Here is a 17,956-nt window from a genome sequence, read left to right as displayed (position 1 = left end):
CAGAAACAGAATGTGGCATCTTCTTTCTTTTTCCTTCTTACATTTGCCTTCTGGTCTAGCTGTACTCACTGTACACACAGAGAAAAGCTGGGAAAGCAGCACTTGGGAAACAGAATGTCCTTGAAATACCAAAGGGAAAGCCACAGGGTAGGAAGCAGATAACGTTATCTGTGTGAGCAAAGCTGTGGGACCTCCATGGCAGCTACAGCAGCCTAACAGAGTTGTACTGGATGCTGGCAGGGGGTAGAAACACTAAATGCACTCAAGGTTAATCCTACAGTTAATTCATAGGTTCTACCATGAGTGCTGAAGGGACTGCTTAATGGCCTGAACATCACCTGGGCACTGACCACTGCTCATCCATCAGCTCCTCAATAATTCCTTTCCTCCTCTTCTCTCCTCTCCTCTCCTCTCCTCTCCTCTCCTCTCCTCTCCTCTCCTCTCCTCTCCTCTCCTCTCCTCTCCTCTCCTCTCCTCTCCTCTCCTCTCCTCTCCTCTCCTCTCCTCTCACTAGACAGGTTGATAGCTGTCCCTGGTCCTCTCCTCTCTTCATAGATGACTAGACAGGTTGATAGCTGTCCCTGGCATGTGCTGTCCTTTATACTACTGGGCACACACCAAAACCTTGTCAACAAGTGATGTACTAGTTTAAGAAAGTGGACAATCAGTATTCCAGTGCTTGGGTCTGTTTCATTTTGTGTTAAAAGCACAGGTTAGAGAGCAAGCATCACTTGCCATGACTGATAGCTGTTATTCTGCCTGCTGGCATGACTTGGGACTCTCAGAAGCTCTACAATACATCTTTTTTATTTGTTTCCTCCTTCCCATTATCTCCTCATTCTCTGAAGCTTCCAAGATTGCCAGCTCTCCTTTTCTTCTGGGTTTCAATTGCACTTGTTCTGCTCTGGGTTCATTTTCAGTGCTGCACTGTTAATATTGACAAATTTCCTCTTTCTGGAAGCCCTCAGGAGCTCAAGGTCACCTCTCACAGCTTTATGTGTGTTTTTGTCATAAGCAGACCTCTAACATGTAACAACCACCTCTCTCTCTGTTGACCAGATGAGGATTTTGATGTCTCTTTGAGACAAGATGCTTCCCCCTTTGTCAGCTGAAGTGAGAGCAACAAGAAGTCCATCTATGTGTTAAAACTTACTGGATCTCAATCTATCACCACCCAACCCAACTGGTTCTCTGGCACTTGATTCTGAACTTAGGTAGTAGAAGGGAAGCAGACAGTGCAGCATCTCAAGGTCTTTTCCAGTCCTGTCTTCTAGGATTCTCTGAACTACCTCCTCTTGCTAAGGAGAGTTTTAGCTGCACCAGCAAGGATTCTTTGCAGCCCTGAAATGTTCCTCTCACAAGCAGAATGTGTAACACGTGTCACACATCCATCTTTACGTGTTCTTGTGCCTCCACTGAGAGGGAAATGCATTGGCTGTGGCAACGTGTGCTTATGAAACCGAATTCCTTGTGTCTTCAGCCCTCTAAATTGCTGAAAAGAGAAGAATATGAGCTATTCAAGATGAGAAGATAGGTAGCAATTAGGCCTATGAAAATATACACTGCTCCTGCCAGTGGTTTAATGGCTAGCAGGAGGACAAAGGAGACCTCAGCAGTGCTGGTTTGATGGGAACTTGCATGAAGCCAGCAAATGCAAATAAGAGGGGGAAAAAATAGGCTGCTTCTGTATATTAACAAAACTGGGTTTCCAAACCCACAGGCCAATGCTCTGGTGAGAAGTAGTTACATCTGATTTTGAATCTAAAAGGAAAGAAAGAGAGAAAGGAGAGCTGTCAGTAGCTAGGGTGAGTTGTGAGGCTTTAGGAGGTGGTGCAGTCAGTCTCAGGGAGCAGGTAAGCAGCAGGAGGATGGATGAGCACATCAGGAAAGTGGGTGTTATTTCTCAACCCCCTCAGCTGCTGAGACCCCCAGGAAAGGACAGAATGGGTCTCTGGTCCTCTGTCAGTAAGGAGCCCATGAAAATCCACCATTGCCCTCTGCTGGAATGAGGGCTGATGGTGGGAGCTGGGCTCTGGCAGGGACAGAGGAGGCAAGGATCTAGGATAGAGGCAGGGAGAGAGAGAAAGAGAGAGCAAAGAGGAGAATACAAAGAAGGAAAGAAGGGAAGTGTTAATTAGTCCAAAATGAGAAAATGCATCATCGTGTAAAAGCTTTGGATGAAAGAGGAGGAAATGAGTGAGTGGAATGACAAAAATGAAAAGGGAAGGAGAAAGGAGGAGAGGCAAACCCAGCCACACTAGAAGAGGGAAAGGGAGGGGGAAATAAGCAAAAGGGAAGGGGGGAAAAAAGGAGGTGGAATGATGAGGAGAGAAGGAACTGACAAGAGAAAAGTGGAGAAAATCTGGCATGCAGAGTGCATGGCTGAAAGGCTGAATGAGTCAGGGTCTGGGGGAAAAAAACCAGCTTCAGTGTGTCTGGAGAGTGGTAGGGAAACACATTCAGAAGCATAACAGCAGGACAAGGGGCAGGCTCAGCCATGCACAGCTTTAAAGCCAAAGGGGTGTTTGTGATCACTCATAGTCCCTGCCCTGAGCAGTGTGTTCAGTCAAGGTTATCACTGTTGCTTGCACCCTGAGATGCTGCCCTGTCTCTGCAAAGTGTCTACAACTGCAGTAGGGACAGGGGAACCTGGGCAACTGGTGTGTCTGGGAAAGCCTCCCCTGGGATCCTGCACCAGCCTCATCCATTGGAATCACAGGATCATTAAGGTTGGGAAAAACCTTTATGATCATTGAGTCCAACTGTTAACCTCCCACTGCCAAGTCCACCTCCAAATCACGTCCCTCAGCACCTCACCCACACATAAGTAGTGGTAGAACAGGGAACCCTCTCCCATGGGATTGCTTTTTGAAGCTACTGGTGCTTGCGATGGTGTAAGGGACTCCCTCTTTGCTCAGAAGGAGAAAGAAGACATGAGGATATGTTGGCAAGGAGGTAGCAAAGGGGAGCTGGCTGCCTTGCAAGAGGAGGGACCCTGCATGGGAAAGCAGGAATGACATGAGATCTGCCCTGCTATCAGGAGCTGACAGCATACCAAACCTCACCTCTCCAGAGACAGTTAGACTGGGTGCAAGAAGACACAGACACATCAGAGGATTCCTCTAGACCTGCCCCTTGGCACTGTGAAACACAGCAATGGATCAATAAGGCTTTCCACACACTTTCACCCTCCCCCATCAATAGATTGTTGTGTGATAATTGGAGTGGGCTGTCGTGCTGTGCCTTGCTACTTGGCAATAAAGGTGCAGCTGTACCCCAGCAGGCTGTGTCAGTGCTCTGAGTGTTTAATGCTCAGTTAGCTAATGGGTACAACTGCTACTGAATTCGGTGCCATCCTGAGAGCTCCTGATGAGCTGGAAAAATCTCAAAGCCAACCATTTATACCAGGTTTTCTGCACTTCCCAGTGTCAGCTGAGATGGAAATACCACTAGAAGAGCGCTTGACCTCTCTGATTCCATCCCCTCATTGAGCTGGGAAAGGCAGGAGAGGAGGAATACAAACATTGCAGATAAAGAACAACAGCAAAGCTCACCCAGCTTGTCCCCAAGCTGAAAAGTAAAAGGGTCGGGCAGAATTAGTTAGAGGGAAGGTCTGGGCTTGCTTTGACTTTATCTGAGGGAGCACAGCATGCACCTCTTTGTCTCTTTGTGTCTTGCAGAGTTTAAGGAAGCGTTCTCACTCTTCGACCGCACTCCTAAATCTGAGATGAAAATCACCTACGCGCAGTGCGGGGACGTCTTGAGAGCTTTGGGGCAGAACCCAACCCAGGCTGAGGTCATGAAAGTGCTTGGCAGACCCAAACCAGAAGGTTGGTGGCCTCCTACGTGTGTGCTTTGAAAAAAAGAGTCACTGCAAGGATTACTAGTGAAGCAGAGGAGGGCTTCGTTGTCTGATGGAATGATTAATTGTGAGAGGACGTGGAGCAGCCTCAGTAGTGTAAAAGGAAATGGGGGATAAAAAGTGAACTTGTGGTCATTATAATTGCCTCAGATTTGGGGGAATGAATACATTTAATGGCAGTAATATCTGCCCTCAACGTTCTCCAGACACTGGATAGCTCTTCAAAACCCTGCCAGGCATTTTCTAGGTTCCTTTCCCGTCCTTTCCTTCCACTGAGGTGGAACTGAAAATCAGACCCTTGTCCAACAACTATGATATGTCAGGCTATGGTAATGACACAGGGACACATGGGACAAGGAGTCCTATGGGAACAAAATGCCCTCTAATGCTCTTGGAAAGCCAAGCATGAGGAAAATGGGACATACAGCCCTGGTCCTGCATGTTGGCTCTGGAGCTCCTCTACCAGTTTGGTTCTAAACTTCATTGTGTTACAGGGCTGCAAAGCTGGTTTCACATTGGGAATCAGCTTCTCTTGCTACCTGCTGCTTTGTTTCACTCTTATGTTGCATGAAACAGCCTTGAGAGCCTCACAGTAGGTTTTTTACTTGTCTATGTATGTCAGATACAAAGGAGAGATCTGTCTGTCTGTCTATCCATCCATCTATCCATCCAATTCAAAACTCCCATTTCCTTGCTCCCAGACCTCCTTCCCACTCTGATTATCCATCCTTCCATCTCTACTTACAATGCTTCTGTGATCTTCTCTCCCCTTGAGCCAGCATTTACTGCCACAGCTCTTCTCCCCTCACCACCTACCCACACTGGATGCCCCATGCTTAGTCCTTGACTCTCCTAGACTCCACCATAACTTCCACTGCCATCTGTGTTTCTGTAGAGATGAACTCCAAGATGATTGACTTTGAGACCTTCCTGCCCATGCTCCAGCATATTGCCAAGACAAAAGACACAGGCACCTACGAGGACTTTGTAGAGGGTCTGCGTGTGTTTGACAAGGAGGGAAACGGGACGGTGATGGGGGCTGAGCTCCGCCACGTTTTAGCCACCCTGGGTAAGGCAAACCTTTCCTCCTTCAGAGAAAATGACTGGGCAAGGCTTTAGGGATCACATTGTGCTCACTTATAAAGACTAAAAGAAGTTCTTTAACAGTGAAGCTACAAATCACTGACCTACAGCTCAAATGTTTGTCTGTCCGTCCTTCCTTCCTTCCTTCCTTCCTTCCTTCCTTCCTTCCTTCCTTCCCATTCATTCCTCCAACACATACTATATTTTCATCACCATAAAATGATTCAAGCACTGGAAACCTCATCTGCTTCTTCTACATTTACTTTTCATTCCTATGATTTCAGCTGAAATCACCCTCAAATTCCTCATCTGGAACTTATTTGGTCTCATCCTAAAATCTGTGCCTAAGATCAGAATAAGGGGATGGATTAGGTGGATCTCCACTTTAACCTGAGTGAAGGCTAATAGGCACCTGGTATTTAGCTAATTAAATTGGATGGAATGGATCAATGATGCAAACCAGAGATCTTAAGAGATGGACTTTGGAGTCTCCCTGAAACTCAAACTCAAACTCTGTGGTGACTTTACTAAGAGTTTGCTTAGTGAGGATTTGGTTAAGAAAGTGACCAAAGCCTTCAAGATCTGGCACTTAGGGAAGGCTTATTGCAAGAAGAATGCTTGTGTGGACGTGATACCACATGGCTTTCCATATTTATTCTGTGTTCCTGGTTTTCAGATCGATTTCTCTCAGTTTGCAAGCACAGAAGCAGCTTTCCTAGCAGCCAGCACCACAAATTAAACTGGAGAGAAAAACCTCTCCCATTCTCTTACATTTTCTGATGCTTTGAACTGTGCTTTGTAGACTGTTAAGAGCGAGCCCAGGTACTGAAGAGACATTTTGCTTCCCACCCAGGTGAGAGGTTGACTGAAGAGGAAGTTGATAAGCTAATGGCTGGCCAGGAAGATGCCAATGGCTGTATCAACTATGAAGGTGGGTATGGCCACTCCAGTCTGAGCAGTGCTCACATGCTTGAAGGCTTTGTTGCAGTTATCCTGAGGAAGCTGAAGTCTGTGGAAGGTCTGGAGCAGGATGTGTGCTTTTCCAGATTTTAGGGCCAATTCAGATTCTCTAATTTGTCTGATCCACCCTTTCATGTGAAGGTTCCCTGTATTTCCCATGGCTGAATGGCCATGGCTTGCTCATTGCTGTTGTAGAAAGCCAGTATGGAAGGGTTTGGTCTTGAGTACCTGGATGGTGTTTCTCTTCTCCATCTTGGAAGCCTACATGCTTCTGCAGGGGAGTTGGACTGGGTGATCTCTAAAGGTCCCTTCCAACCCTACCATTCTATGATTCAGGCTGTCCAATAAACCCCCAATAGCCCAGCAGGATGGTGATCACACACTTCTGTATACAGCTGAGTCCTTCCTAAGGTTAACTACTGGCTGACCAGCGTATCCCCTTGGTGCCTTTGGCTGCTCTGCCACAGTCACTGAGCTCTTCAGGAAGATTTGGGTTGCTGATGTCCTTCTACTTACAGATAGCATTGGTCTGAGCTCAGGGAAACAGTTCTTACAAGCAGTTGGTTGGTAGAAATCTGTAGATTTAGCCAACTCAAATGCCTCATGAACTTGGAGTGAGTTCAGAGACATTTATAGCATGGGGGTGGGGGATTATTGGCATGGAAAAAACATCCCCTTAATGCAAAATGCAGTTTTCCTTTTCCCTTTGAAATCTGAGGTTAAATGGAGAAGAATGGAAGCCAGAACTTTTGGAAACAATACTTAGACTTTGAAATACCTCATTTGTCTGTAAATGTGAGTTCACTGGAGGGATGTGCTCATGATACCTCACCTGGTGACCTGTTGTGGATTCTGGTACCTCACTCCAGAGGTACCTTCAGTGCCCTTTGACTTAGCACAAATGTGCTGAAGGCTTGGAAGCCTATCAAGACATGCACCCAAAGTTTCTCATGGCTGTACACTTTGGAAAGCCAGTTCCTTATGGCAGCCAGGGCTAAGGAATTAAGCAAGCTATGGCTTGACTGATGCATGTGATAATTTCCACTGGCTACTTAGACTGCTGGCTCCAGTGAATATGTCTTAAGGACTTAGAAAGTGGTTAGCACTTGGTATCTGGAATAAGATTTCCAAAGTGTTGTGGTCTTCATTGCACCAGAGGAAGGAAGAAGAAGAATTCACTCAATTCAAACAACCACCAAGCTGAGATAGCCAGGACACTACTGAGGTCAATGGAAGGGAATTAATAAATGAGCCTTCTCTTTGTCTTGCTTACAGCTTTTGTGAAACACATCATGGCAAACTGAACTTCAGGTGAGTTTTTTTCTGTCCTTGCATGTCCTGTTGCTTTGGTTTTAGCATCTGGGATGGGCTTGAAGGATGTCTAAGGGACTGATCAGGGAGAGTGAGTGTTCTCAGCATGCCATACAAGGAAGTGGGGCAAGGATGAGTAAAATGTTATCTCCATCATCCTATCATGCACAGAGAACTGATGAATTTACTGCAATTGTCTGGTAAATCTGGCCACTTTTAGGAGTCTGACATAATATATCCTAAAAGGGTTTGACTAAAAGGACTTGACTTCCAAAGAGCCAGCACTCAGTCCTTTGTAACTGAATGGAGGTCTCAAAAGATGCATATTTTCCATGTCCATTTACAAGTCCCTGGTCCTACACTTCTGAAAAGGCAAAGAGATAGAACTGAGCTGACTGCAGAGAGAGCAGGCAAAAAACCACATGGAAAAGTAGACAAGAAGGAGCGATGTATCCAGCTTCTGTCGCTGGACCCACGCTAAGAGAGCGATTGCTGTCCTCCCATAAATCTGCCTCCCAACATCTGGCAAAAGGGGTTGGTTCTCCAGTAAAAGACACCAGCTTTGTCCAGCACATCTTCTGGCTTCGTTCAGCAGTGCTCTCCAAACCACAGTACCACTAAGGGTATCTCTGGCTCACCATTGCAAAGGAGCTGAACTTCAGTTCCAGTGTTTCCAGCTCATCGTTCATTGCTGTGTTACTGGAAGAGGTGCCCGCTGTTTGCAGCTGGCATTGACCATTGTTTATCCCTCTTCAGCTCTTGGGGAAAGGTCTGACCTGAGGGTTAACCAGCTCTATCTACTCTGCAAAGTATTTGATAAGCTGGGAAAGGCAGTGGCCGCGTTCAGAATTGCCCTATGTGTTTTGTGTTTTGTTTGTTCATGGTGGTTTCTTTTCTCCTTCTGCTTTGGTTTATTTTTCCACTCTGCCCTGTCAAAGCCTGGCTTTGTTTTGCTTCTGAAGCTGTCATTATCCCCACCAGGAGCTGTCAGTTGTGTGGTGACTTTTGATTATGCTCACTGCTACCCCAGGGAGAGAGTTAAGTAGGAGTCACATCCAGGTTTTTGTGACTCCTGACATAATTGACCAAATCTAAACTGGCTTAAAAACATGGCTGGATTTCTTTTCTTATTATGGTCCAGTTTTCCTTCTTAGAGGCAGTGATCTTCTCTGAACATACAGTTTGTTTTTCCAGCACTGGCTCCCAGTGTTTGATTCCAAAGATCTGTGCTGGTCCGCAGCCATAGTGGGTAATCCAACAGCTAGCGTGAGCCTCACTTGTTGTTCAGAGACGTTTTCAATCCTTGATCCCATCCTAAAGCCACCATCATGGGAAACTCCCCTTCCTTCTGAAACACCACCTAAAGCAAAGTCTGCCACTTGAAGAAGACAAGTGAGCAGTGATCAGCTGTAAAGCTGGCACAGGGCTGGGACCAGCAGTATAGGGGCCAGCAAGAGTGACTTTGCTGCTGATGGGTTTGGAAAGGGAGCTGAGAGCTCCTGACTCACAGACAGCCAATGTGCTACTGATTTGCCAGTGAGCCATGATGGGCGTCATTGAGTGGTGGCATCTTCCACTCCCTGCTGTGCTGCTGTTGGCATGTTTAGGGAAAGACAAATGCAGCCTTTATCCTTGAAAGGGTGATGGCCCTTTGCCATAGAGTGTATAACAAACACATCCCAAAACCCTGGATCTCAGCTCAGTGGGGATCTGGATCTGAGTCCAAGAATAAAGCAGTGGCTCGTGTTTCTGGGCCATTCCCATCTGCTGGAGGCAAGCTAGAGATGTACCCCACTCTAAGAACTGAGCTCTGCCTTTCCTTTTCACTTTATTTCCTGAGCATAGTTGTTGTGACTGTTCTGTATTGACTTTTCTTACACACAGCCTCTCCACTGACTTACCCCTGGGTGCTACATACCATTTAGAACACAGGATAATCAATTGCAACTTCAATTAGTGACTCTGTCACTGTCTTTTTTTCAGCCCCCCAGGTCAAGCATTCCATAGAGTTAGAGCCAATTTAGTCTTCCTTCACAGTAGATATTGCTGAGGAAAACACTCCCAGATCTGCCACACATCCACTCCTCACATTACTCAGCAGAGGAGACATGGGCAGCACACACTGAGGTTTCTCTCATAGCTAGAAAGCACTTATACCCTGCTCGTGGCACAATGGGCATTGCAGCGTGGAGCAGGACTGTGGGGTATGTGCAGTGATCCCCTGCAAAGCCAGTGCACACAACTCTTCCCCCTGCCATGTGTGATGAGCAGAGTCAGCCTTCACTCACAGCCCATCTCTTGGGTGCATATGAATGAGAGCTGATCAAACAGCCCAAAATACCAGGAAAGAACATTTCTGTGAGCAAATTGAGTGCTGTCAGAGTCACTCAGGTACCTGCTTCTCTACCACACCCCTTGTGTTACAAAACCACCCTGTTGAAACACGTAAGCTCAAGTAGTAGAGCAGCACAGCTGGAGGGACAGTCCATAGGGTGCACATAGAGGCTCATTTTGGTGTCCCACACGCAGGTTTATGCCTCTGAGATGCTTCAGGTGTCTCATATTGCCATGCTTTCACAGATGGGATGCAGAGCCCATGCCAGACTAGTGTTTTCTGGCAGCTGGGTACTCTAGCTCAAGCAAGGGTACTCTAGGACATCTTAATGGCTCTGGGTGTGCAGGTGTGGGGAAGTGAATTGTGCCCTGTGGCTTGAACTCATGTTGTAGGTGAAACCCTAGAATATGCCATCAGTATTTGACCAGCTGGCACAGTCTTCCTTGGCTGCTATCAGACACCTACAAGTAGGTGTCCATGTGAAAGCAGGTTGTCTGTGTGTCCAGACCTAAAGGAGATGCAGCTAAATGGAACACACAGAGCGATTCACCTCATCCAAGGAAGACAGATGCAGTGAGTCCAGCTGCCAACAAGGACAAATCTCCTATGAACACTACATCATATTTGCCATCTGTATGGGAGTGTTCCTAATGCCTTGGAGGGTCTCGAGTTGCATCAGATGCTTATGGTTTGGGAACTGAATCCTGCTTGAAATGTAGACATTGCCTAAGAGAAATCCCTGAGCTCAGATGTTGCTGATGGGAGACTGCCTACAGATAACAGAGGGGTGACAGAAGTGGGAGAGAGTCTGGTGGTTCAGGAACTGCTCTGTTTTTCTGGAACTCTGAGTCTTTTCCCTGGCTTCATGTCTGACATATCTCCATATCACTGCTTCCCATGTTTTGTCCATCATTTACACACTGAGTGTGAGATTTTGGGCTTGGGATTGACAAAGGATAATCTGATTTGTGATTGCTCTTTGGTGTCAGCTGGCATGTACATAGTGCAGAGACACTCAGCTGCAGCCTTTGCTGCCAATAAGCTGAGTACAGATGCAGGAGGACAACTGAGGCTAATTCCTGGTGGCATTGTTTGTTTCTTCTGTCTTCCTCTAATGCTTAAAAATAACTTCATTTTTAGGACAAGATAAGAGCCCAGAAGCCCAGATGCTGGCCTTGGATTTCAGTGTAATGGAATGTCCTCACATTTCTCAGCCCAGATTCCCATTACAGAGCTACACAATGTGCTGTCCCTGAAGTTCTTTGGGGGGGAAAAAAAAGGGGGGGGGGGGTTGTTTTGTTTGTTTTGTCTTGTGTCTTCATGGGAAGAGAGTGGCCTCTGTGGAGATGCAACACACTCAGGAAACTGAAGCAACTGGATTCTGAGCTCTGAACACCTGGGCATTGCCACTATTCCAGATGCAGAGTGCAATTCCTTTCCAATGCAGCAATACCAAACTTTTAAGAGAGAGGGAAGAAAAAGAGAGTTGGGCTGTTTTTTCCATGACTAAATCAATCAAAAATACATTTGTGATTTAGACACATCCTTCCCTCCCAAAACAACTGGTCCATTCCCTTTGTGTTTGCTGCACTTGTTGAAAACCAAGGGAGACAACTGTAAGAGAGTAAGGGAACAAAGCAACTGAACCAGTTGTATAAATCTCATCTATGCAAGGAATAGTCTTTAAAGCAAAACAGTAGAAGTGGAATGCCCAGGAATAAGGAAAACCAACCTTTTCCACATGTTTCTCAGCTATGGAAGATAACATGTAAGAAAGAAAAAGCAAAGCAACACAGCAGTGTTTGCTACAATGCATCTCTTCTCCACGAGGCTTTCTTCCCATTCCAGCACCTTGACCTATGAAACAAGTGAAAAAGCCTTTCCCAGTGTAAACTGGAAATTGTTCTAATGTACATGTCTTGGTCCTGTAGCTTTGTTTTTGCAGTAAAACATGGGATCCTTTGCCACCTGGTTTCATCATCGTTTGTGTGTGGGGGAAAGGGGGAAGGAATGCTGTTGGGAAAAGCCTCAGTAGAGGCAAAGGAAAGTTGAGAAGCGTGAAAAAGCACATGGATCAAGCTGGCTCATTTTCTGGGGAAACAATAAACCAGAGTAAGATGTATCTGCTTAAACAGACAGCTTGGAAACTGAGTGGAGGGAAAGATAATCAGTGGAACATCGGAATATCAGGGCACAAAGTGCATAGCAATGACTGAACAGGTCACCCCTGCAGAGAACACAAACTACCCAGTGACATGAATCCATGAGCTGTAACAGAATGTACCACTGAAGAGCCATAAGAGTGAATCAGCAGCTAGGGATCTGATTGCAGCACCAAGCTGAGAGCAATAGCAATAAAATGCTGATGGAAATCCGAGAGGATAGTGCAGAGAGAGGAGCAGGAAGATGCTCATAACAGGAATATCTAATATCCAGCCTGGGGTAACTGTGCACAAAGGTAAAAGTAAGTAGCAATAAAATAAATGCCACTGTGAATCACTGGTTTTGAGGAAGCCACCTGTGAAGCATGAGACCTGCCATGCATTTACCAGCCCTTTGATAAGGCCATGAGGTTAGCAGCTCCATCAGATGGTCACTGCCTGTGGTCTGTCTCCTCCCTGGGGCTCCTGTGGACACCCACTTCCACTCTCAGCAGTGGCTCCTGTGATTTCCTAGTTTGTCTTGGAGAAAGCACCATTTCACAGGCATCTTGCCTTTGCCATTCATGTGAATATCAGTTAGTTTGATGTATTAAATACCAGCTTAATATTGTTTTGAGTCAAAGGTGTGGAGTAGTTGGCAAATGCAGGACTTTCTCCCTTTCCTGCTGGTGCAATGGGTCACTTGGGAACTACTGTCTTCTGCAGCACCCTTACAAGGGTTTCTCTAGTTTAAAGACCTTTTGAGCTGTAGGACTCAGTGCAGAAACCCTCTGCCAGCAGGTACCAGCTGACCACCTCCTCTTTGCCCTCCATGCCCTGTAGTTCTGTCAACAAAGCTCATCTCTGAACTGGGCTGCTACCATCTACACAGCCCAGTCTAGGGCCAGACCTGTCAAGGTTTCCTTCAAAAGCAAAGCATGGTTGCTTGCTAAGACTTCTTCTCAGAAAGGTTTAGTTACCTTATCAGGCGTGGTTTGGGTGGAGGAGAAATCCTCATCTCTCCAGTGGATCATTAGCTTTTTATTTCCTGAACTTGTAAACACAACATCACCACCCTGCTGCTACTCAGCCTCTTAATAAGGGATCACTGTGAGCTACTAGATCTGATTCTTGTAGAGTAACTCATTGTACATTCCCTGAAGAGCATCAGTTCTCATCCACAGATGCAAGTGAGCATTTCACCTGGGTTTCTGGGGGGCATCCACCCATCTAAGTACAGGTATCTGCAGAGTTGGTGTCTCCATCTGTCTTAGGCTTCAGTGCTTATTTTATATGGATGCCATTTATATGATGAGGATGGCACATGATTGGGGTTTGTTGGTGGCCTTGTTACTGGAATCACAGTTAAACTCTCATCACATGAATCCCCCAGCTGACACTTATGTGAGGCTCACAGCTATTTCAGGAGGACTGGAAGGGCTGGTAGTCCTGCAAGTGAGCAAGCAAGTCCTGTGATGAAGCAGTGTGAGAAGCAAAGACCAACAGACCAAGGACAACTGCCTGAGTCCATGTGCATCAGCCAGGACTGCAAGGTAAGTGGTGCAAGCTGAGCTCACCCGTGGCCAGAAGAGAATAGACTAACAGCTGGTGTTTCATCCCAAGTGCATTGGCAGGGCTCTTTGGGGGAGGCTCTATAGGTCAGTCCAAGGTGCACAAGCAAAGCTGTGTGTGGGAGAAGGCTGGGATGGTGCTTGGTGCCTTCCACATCTCAGGTTGTGTTATGGGTGAATTTTGTTTTCAGGAGCACAAGGTTCCCTCCTAAGCAAACTGAACAAAGAAGCGACACCTCCCCTTTCCCTTCCCCTCCTTTCCCTCAGCCCTAATCCCAGCTTGAAAAAGAAAACCCAAACCAGAAATAACCTCCTCTCTAGAGAATGTTTCTTTGAACAACCCCCCTGAGATGTGGGCAGCAGAGACGCCAAGCCTCTGCAAGATCTTTTTATAGCAGTAGCATCTGGCTCTCTGGAGGCTCCAGAGGGAGTTCTGTTGGTGACTTTACATCTGCTGTGGTTAAGCTGCTAATGGACTGGCTGTCTGGGCTGCTGCCTGCTCCCCTGGTTTCTTTGTACCACGCTTTGGTTATTTGAGGAGCTCGAGCCTATTGACTTCTTGCCAGGATGACACAGTCCATTCCAGCAGTGGCTTGCATTGTGACACCCAGTCAATGCAGAAGGGCTTTCAGATGGAATAAGGATACTGGTTGGCATTTCATTACCCATCCAAGCCTGGGTTAGAGCAGGGAAGATGAGACATTGATTGTTTTGGTCCAGAAGGAAAGTGAGTATCTCTCCAAGTAATGTCCACAGGCAAATAAGCAAGTAAATACACCAATAATTAAAGCTGGGTGTCAATTGAAAACACTTTGCCCTCTAGTGATCAGATCCAGCTTGGGCTTTTTTCACTTATTCATCACTCTGAAAGCAATTTTTCACCTCAATGAATGAATGGCTGTTTTGGAGTCATGCATCCATCTTCATCATTTTCAAATGAAGCCTTTTTGTCATGTCCAGCATTTTCCTCTAGAGCAGGATTGTTTGGGGTCTTTTTTGTCACCCAGACCTGTGGTCAATATGACACTTGATTTTAAGCACAATTCCCTAGAGAATCTGCAGTTTTCCCCCAGAACTGGTTTCAGGATTCATTCCTTCTTACCCAGCCCATTTGGGGTTTCATTGCTTTTGCTTTTATGATGAGATTAATTACTTCTGGGCAACATTGGTTTTTCTCCCCACTTAGAACTAAATGGCCCTAAACAGCTGCTGCAGGAACAAGGTATTTGAGCTCAATTTAGTGGCCTGAACAGTGGTGTGCCTTGTGAGTTGCAATGCCTTGGGCTATTGCCCCATGCTGTTGCTCAGAAACACGTGTGCCTTCTTCCAAGGTCTGTTTTGGGTTTTTATGGGTGAGATTCATCTTATTTAACTCCTAAGCTTGACAAATTTTCTCACAGAGGCTGTTGCTTCCTTGCCCTTGCCTGCACACTACTTCACCCTTTCCCCTCCCCACCCAGACAAAGCTCTGCTGAGACAGAAGTTTGTGAGGCCCTTCAGGGTGCACTGAGAGACAAACCTTCATGCACAGAGGCTTAAAAACAGAAACACAGCTTGAGAATCCTTTCCAGAAGGCACCTTTTGCCTCTGTGAGATGTCTCTTCCCATTTGCTCTGTATTTCAAATAGACCAAACTCAGCCTTAGCAGAAGCAGCTCAGACATTGCTGGAGCACCAAGAGGGAGTAAGATCCCCACTGTAAAAAGCCTGAAAAACATGTGCTTTAGGGCCAGAACAGGAGGGCTTAAGTCTGTTATGCAGGGAGAGCATAATAGCCCTGGATGTTCAATTACTGACCTAGGCAGGAGCATCCTTAATCCATCCTGCTCCCAACAGAGTGTGAAGAATCCCAGCTGTGGTGTATGAGAGGTTTCACCTCACCTGAGCTCAGCATCCTGGAAGCTGAGCCAGTGATCCTGCTGCTGAACATTATAGTTTTGCCTGCTGATGCTTAATGATGTCCTTCCTCTATTTTAGTGTGTCACTCACCAAAGGGAACTAAGAAAAGAAGCCCTTTAGCCCCATCAAACAGCAGAAAAGAGGCTTTTCAGAAGGTGCAGAACCCTGGTCTGATCCTTCTCCACTACCATTTGCAAGTGTTGAGGGTTGGGAAGTAATGGGAACAAAGATATTTGGGATGCTCCAGGATGTTTCAGTTACAGAGTAAGTCTGTCCTTCAAGTGTTTCCTGAAGGGAAATGCTTTTGAAGTGCTTGTGGTATACAGAGGAGGATACACTTATCTTTTTGATTGCCTCAGTGCATCTCAAGTCTCTGTTGTTAGTGGATTTATTTCTTCTCACAGTCTTGCAATGTCCCTGCTTGTTTTAATAGTAGTGAGGTCAGTTCACGCTCTTCTGCCAAGGAAGTAGGTACAGGATGTTTTCAAAGCACACAAATAGCTTTGGATGCTAAATCTCCATTAAGACAGTTACAGCATCAACTTGCAAGTGAGACAGAAATGGTCTCCTGCAACACAGACCCCTGCAGTATTGACATGTGGATTGAAGCACCCACCATTGTCAGCAAGGACAACTATTCAGTGCTTCCAAGCACTGCATTTAGAAGCCAAAATCCAGGTTTGCCTGTACAGCTGATTTATTGCCTTTTACATGTCTTTACTGTATCTATGTCAGAGCAATCCAAAGCAAACTGCTCCCCACATTCAGACCTTCTTTTATGAAGATCTCTCCAAGGTCCTAGATTTGTAGAACATCTCCTTTACTGCCACAGAACAACCCCAACCAAAACAGACCCCATCAACCAAACCAAAACCACTCTCCTGGAGGTACTCAAGATGTTCTACTGACTTTTTGGGTAGAGCACATGCTTGTTTGATAGGGTGAGGCTGGGCCAGGTGAGGTGTTTGCTGCAGCACGGAGGCTGGACCTTGCAGGGATTGCAAATATGTCCAGTATTAAGAGGTATGTGTTATGATAGTGATGTAATTCTTTGCATAGAAGTGGATCTTGGGATGAACTGAGTAGCTCTGGGATGACCCAGTGAGACTGAATTCTCCCCATTGCCTATGGGTCCTTCTGAAGAGGTAGTGATACTAAATTAATACACCATTTGCTGGCAGACATATCTTTAAATCTCTGTTTTACTGAAGCAATTGTAGAGTTGAACTATGGAGGTCCCAAAAGTTTCCTTCAGGTTGTGTCATTTGGGACAGACACACTGACACAGACACCAAAGAGCAGGTTGGAGTGGAAGAATGTGAGACAGCAGAAGCAGTGGCAACGGGCTGCAGAGGTCTCTGCCTCAAGATTCATCTCTTTTCTCTGTCTCAGCAATGCAAAAGTCCCCCAAAAGCTCAGGAGGGACCCTCTTTGACTGTCCAAACAATGAAGTCTCATACACTTTGAAAAGAGAAGGTGGAGAGAGGAGACTGATGCACATGGGAGACAGCTAGAAATGCAGAGTACATCATTAACACCTTCCAGTAGCACAAGCAAGGTGAGCAAACCCAGAATGAAGAGAGTAGCTCCTACCCATCATGACTTGCTATTGACTTATAAATCCCTGATGACTGTCCTTGCCAAGGGTTACAGCCACTGGCTGGGCTCGTGCTGTGCTGGGTGCTAGACCAAAACAGAAAGACAGTCTCTTCATTGTGCTTTTTGCAGCCTGGCTTCTTTCAAAACCATTGTTCTCAGCAAAATGTATATTTATGGTGTTAGCCCAGAGGTTCATCAAACAGAAAAGTGAGCAACTGACCAAACAGAAAAGGCATTTTGAGCAATGTTAAGGTGTGCAGAAAGCAGATGAAAACTGGCAGAGGAAGAGTCTTCAAAGCAGAGACTCAATTGCTGGGACTCTCTGGAGTCAGACTGTAAATGACAAGTGGCAGAGTAATTTCCCACTGCTGTTTTGGAGGATGGGGATGAATACTAGGCTGGGAAAAGTTGGCAACACCCTCATAAGCTGGAGTTTTGCTTTGTGGTGATTTTGCCAGCACCTCCCTGGCCTTCACGTTTCAGCTGAGTCTCACTGTCACACCCTGCTCTGCAGAGGAGCGTGGCCACGTCAGCTGAGGGAGCATCTCATCACCCATGGAAATGCTTCCACAAAGGGCTGCAAACTGCATCATACAATCATACAATGGTAGGGGTTGGAAGGGGCCTTTAGAGATTATCCAGTCCAATCCCCCTGCCTAAGCAGGTCCCACCTAGATCAGGTCACACAGGGATGTGTCCAGGAGGGTTTGGAAACCTCCTGAGCAGGAGCCTCCAGCCCCTCCCTGGGCAGCCTGGGCCAGGGCTCCCTCAGCTCAGCACTGAAAGAGTTTTTCCCTATGTTGAAATAGAACCTTTTGTGTTCCAGCTTCTTCCCATCCCCTTGTCCTGTCACCTCATACAACAGGTAAAAGTGCTGCCCCAACCTCCTGACACCCACCATTTAGATATTTGTAGCTATGAATGAGCTCCCCCCTCAGTCTCCTCTTCTCCAGAGTGAACAGCCCCAGGTCCCCCAGCCTTTCCTCAGAAGGAAGAGGCTCCAGCCCCACCACATGTCCAAAATCCCTGTTTAGAGGCATTCCCAGAGGACATCTGTCTTGTTCCAAAGCTCTGTGATGCCATCCTTTAGGAACACCATATCCCTTTGGGGCCAGCTTCTGAACACCCTTCAGGCAGCAGTGGGCTTGGTTTCCACGCTTGCTGCAGGTGCTATCATGCAGAATTTCACCCTCAGG

General features: G+C 46.5%; 1 protein-coding gene across 1 annotated transcript in view; it reads left to right on the top strand.

The window, feature by feature from the left end:
- The window catches only part of MYL3 (myosin light chain 3), a 32,350-nt gene extending 21,581 nt beyond the window's left edge, over positions 1–10,769 (top strand). The window contains exons 3-7 of the mRNA XM_061996647.1: positions 3,681–3,830; positions 4,758–4,931; positions 5,799–5,876; positions 7,181–7,216; positions 10,692–10,769. Of these exons, the coding sequence (XP_061852631.1) occupies positions 3,681–3,830; positions 4,758–4,931; positions 5,799–5,876; positions 7,181–7,209 (431 nt within the window). The 3' untranslated portion in view covers positions 7,210–7,216; positions 10,692–10,769. The remainder of the gene's footprint in view (positions 1–3,680; positions 3,831–4,757; positions 4,932–5,798; positions 5,877–7,180; positions 7,217–10,691) is intronic.
- The last annotated feature ends 7,187 nt before the right edge of the window (positions 10,770–17,956 follow it).

This window comes from Colius striatus, chromosome 5 (genome assembly GCF_028858725.1).
Source record: "Colius striatus isolate bColStr4 chromosome 5, bColStr4.1.hap1, whole genome shotgun sequence".
Lineage (NCBI taxonomy): Eukaryota > Metazoa > Chordata > Aves > Coliiformes > Coliidae > Colius > Colius striatus.
Note: the sequence above shows the minus strand (reverse complement) of the source record. Positions and strands in the feature narration are given on the sequence as shown.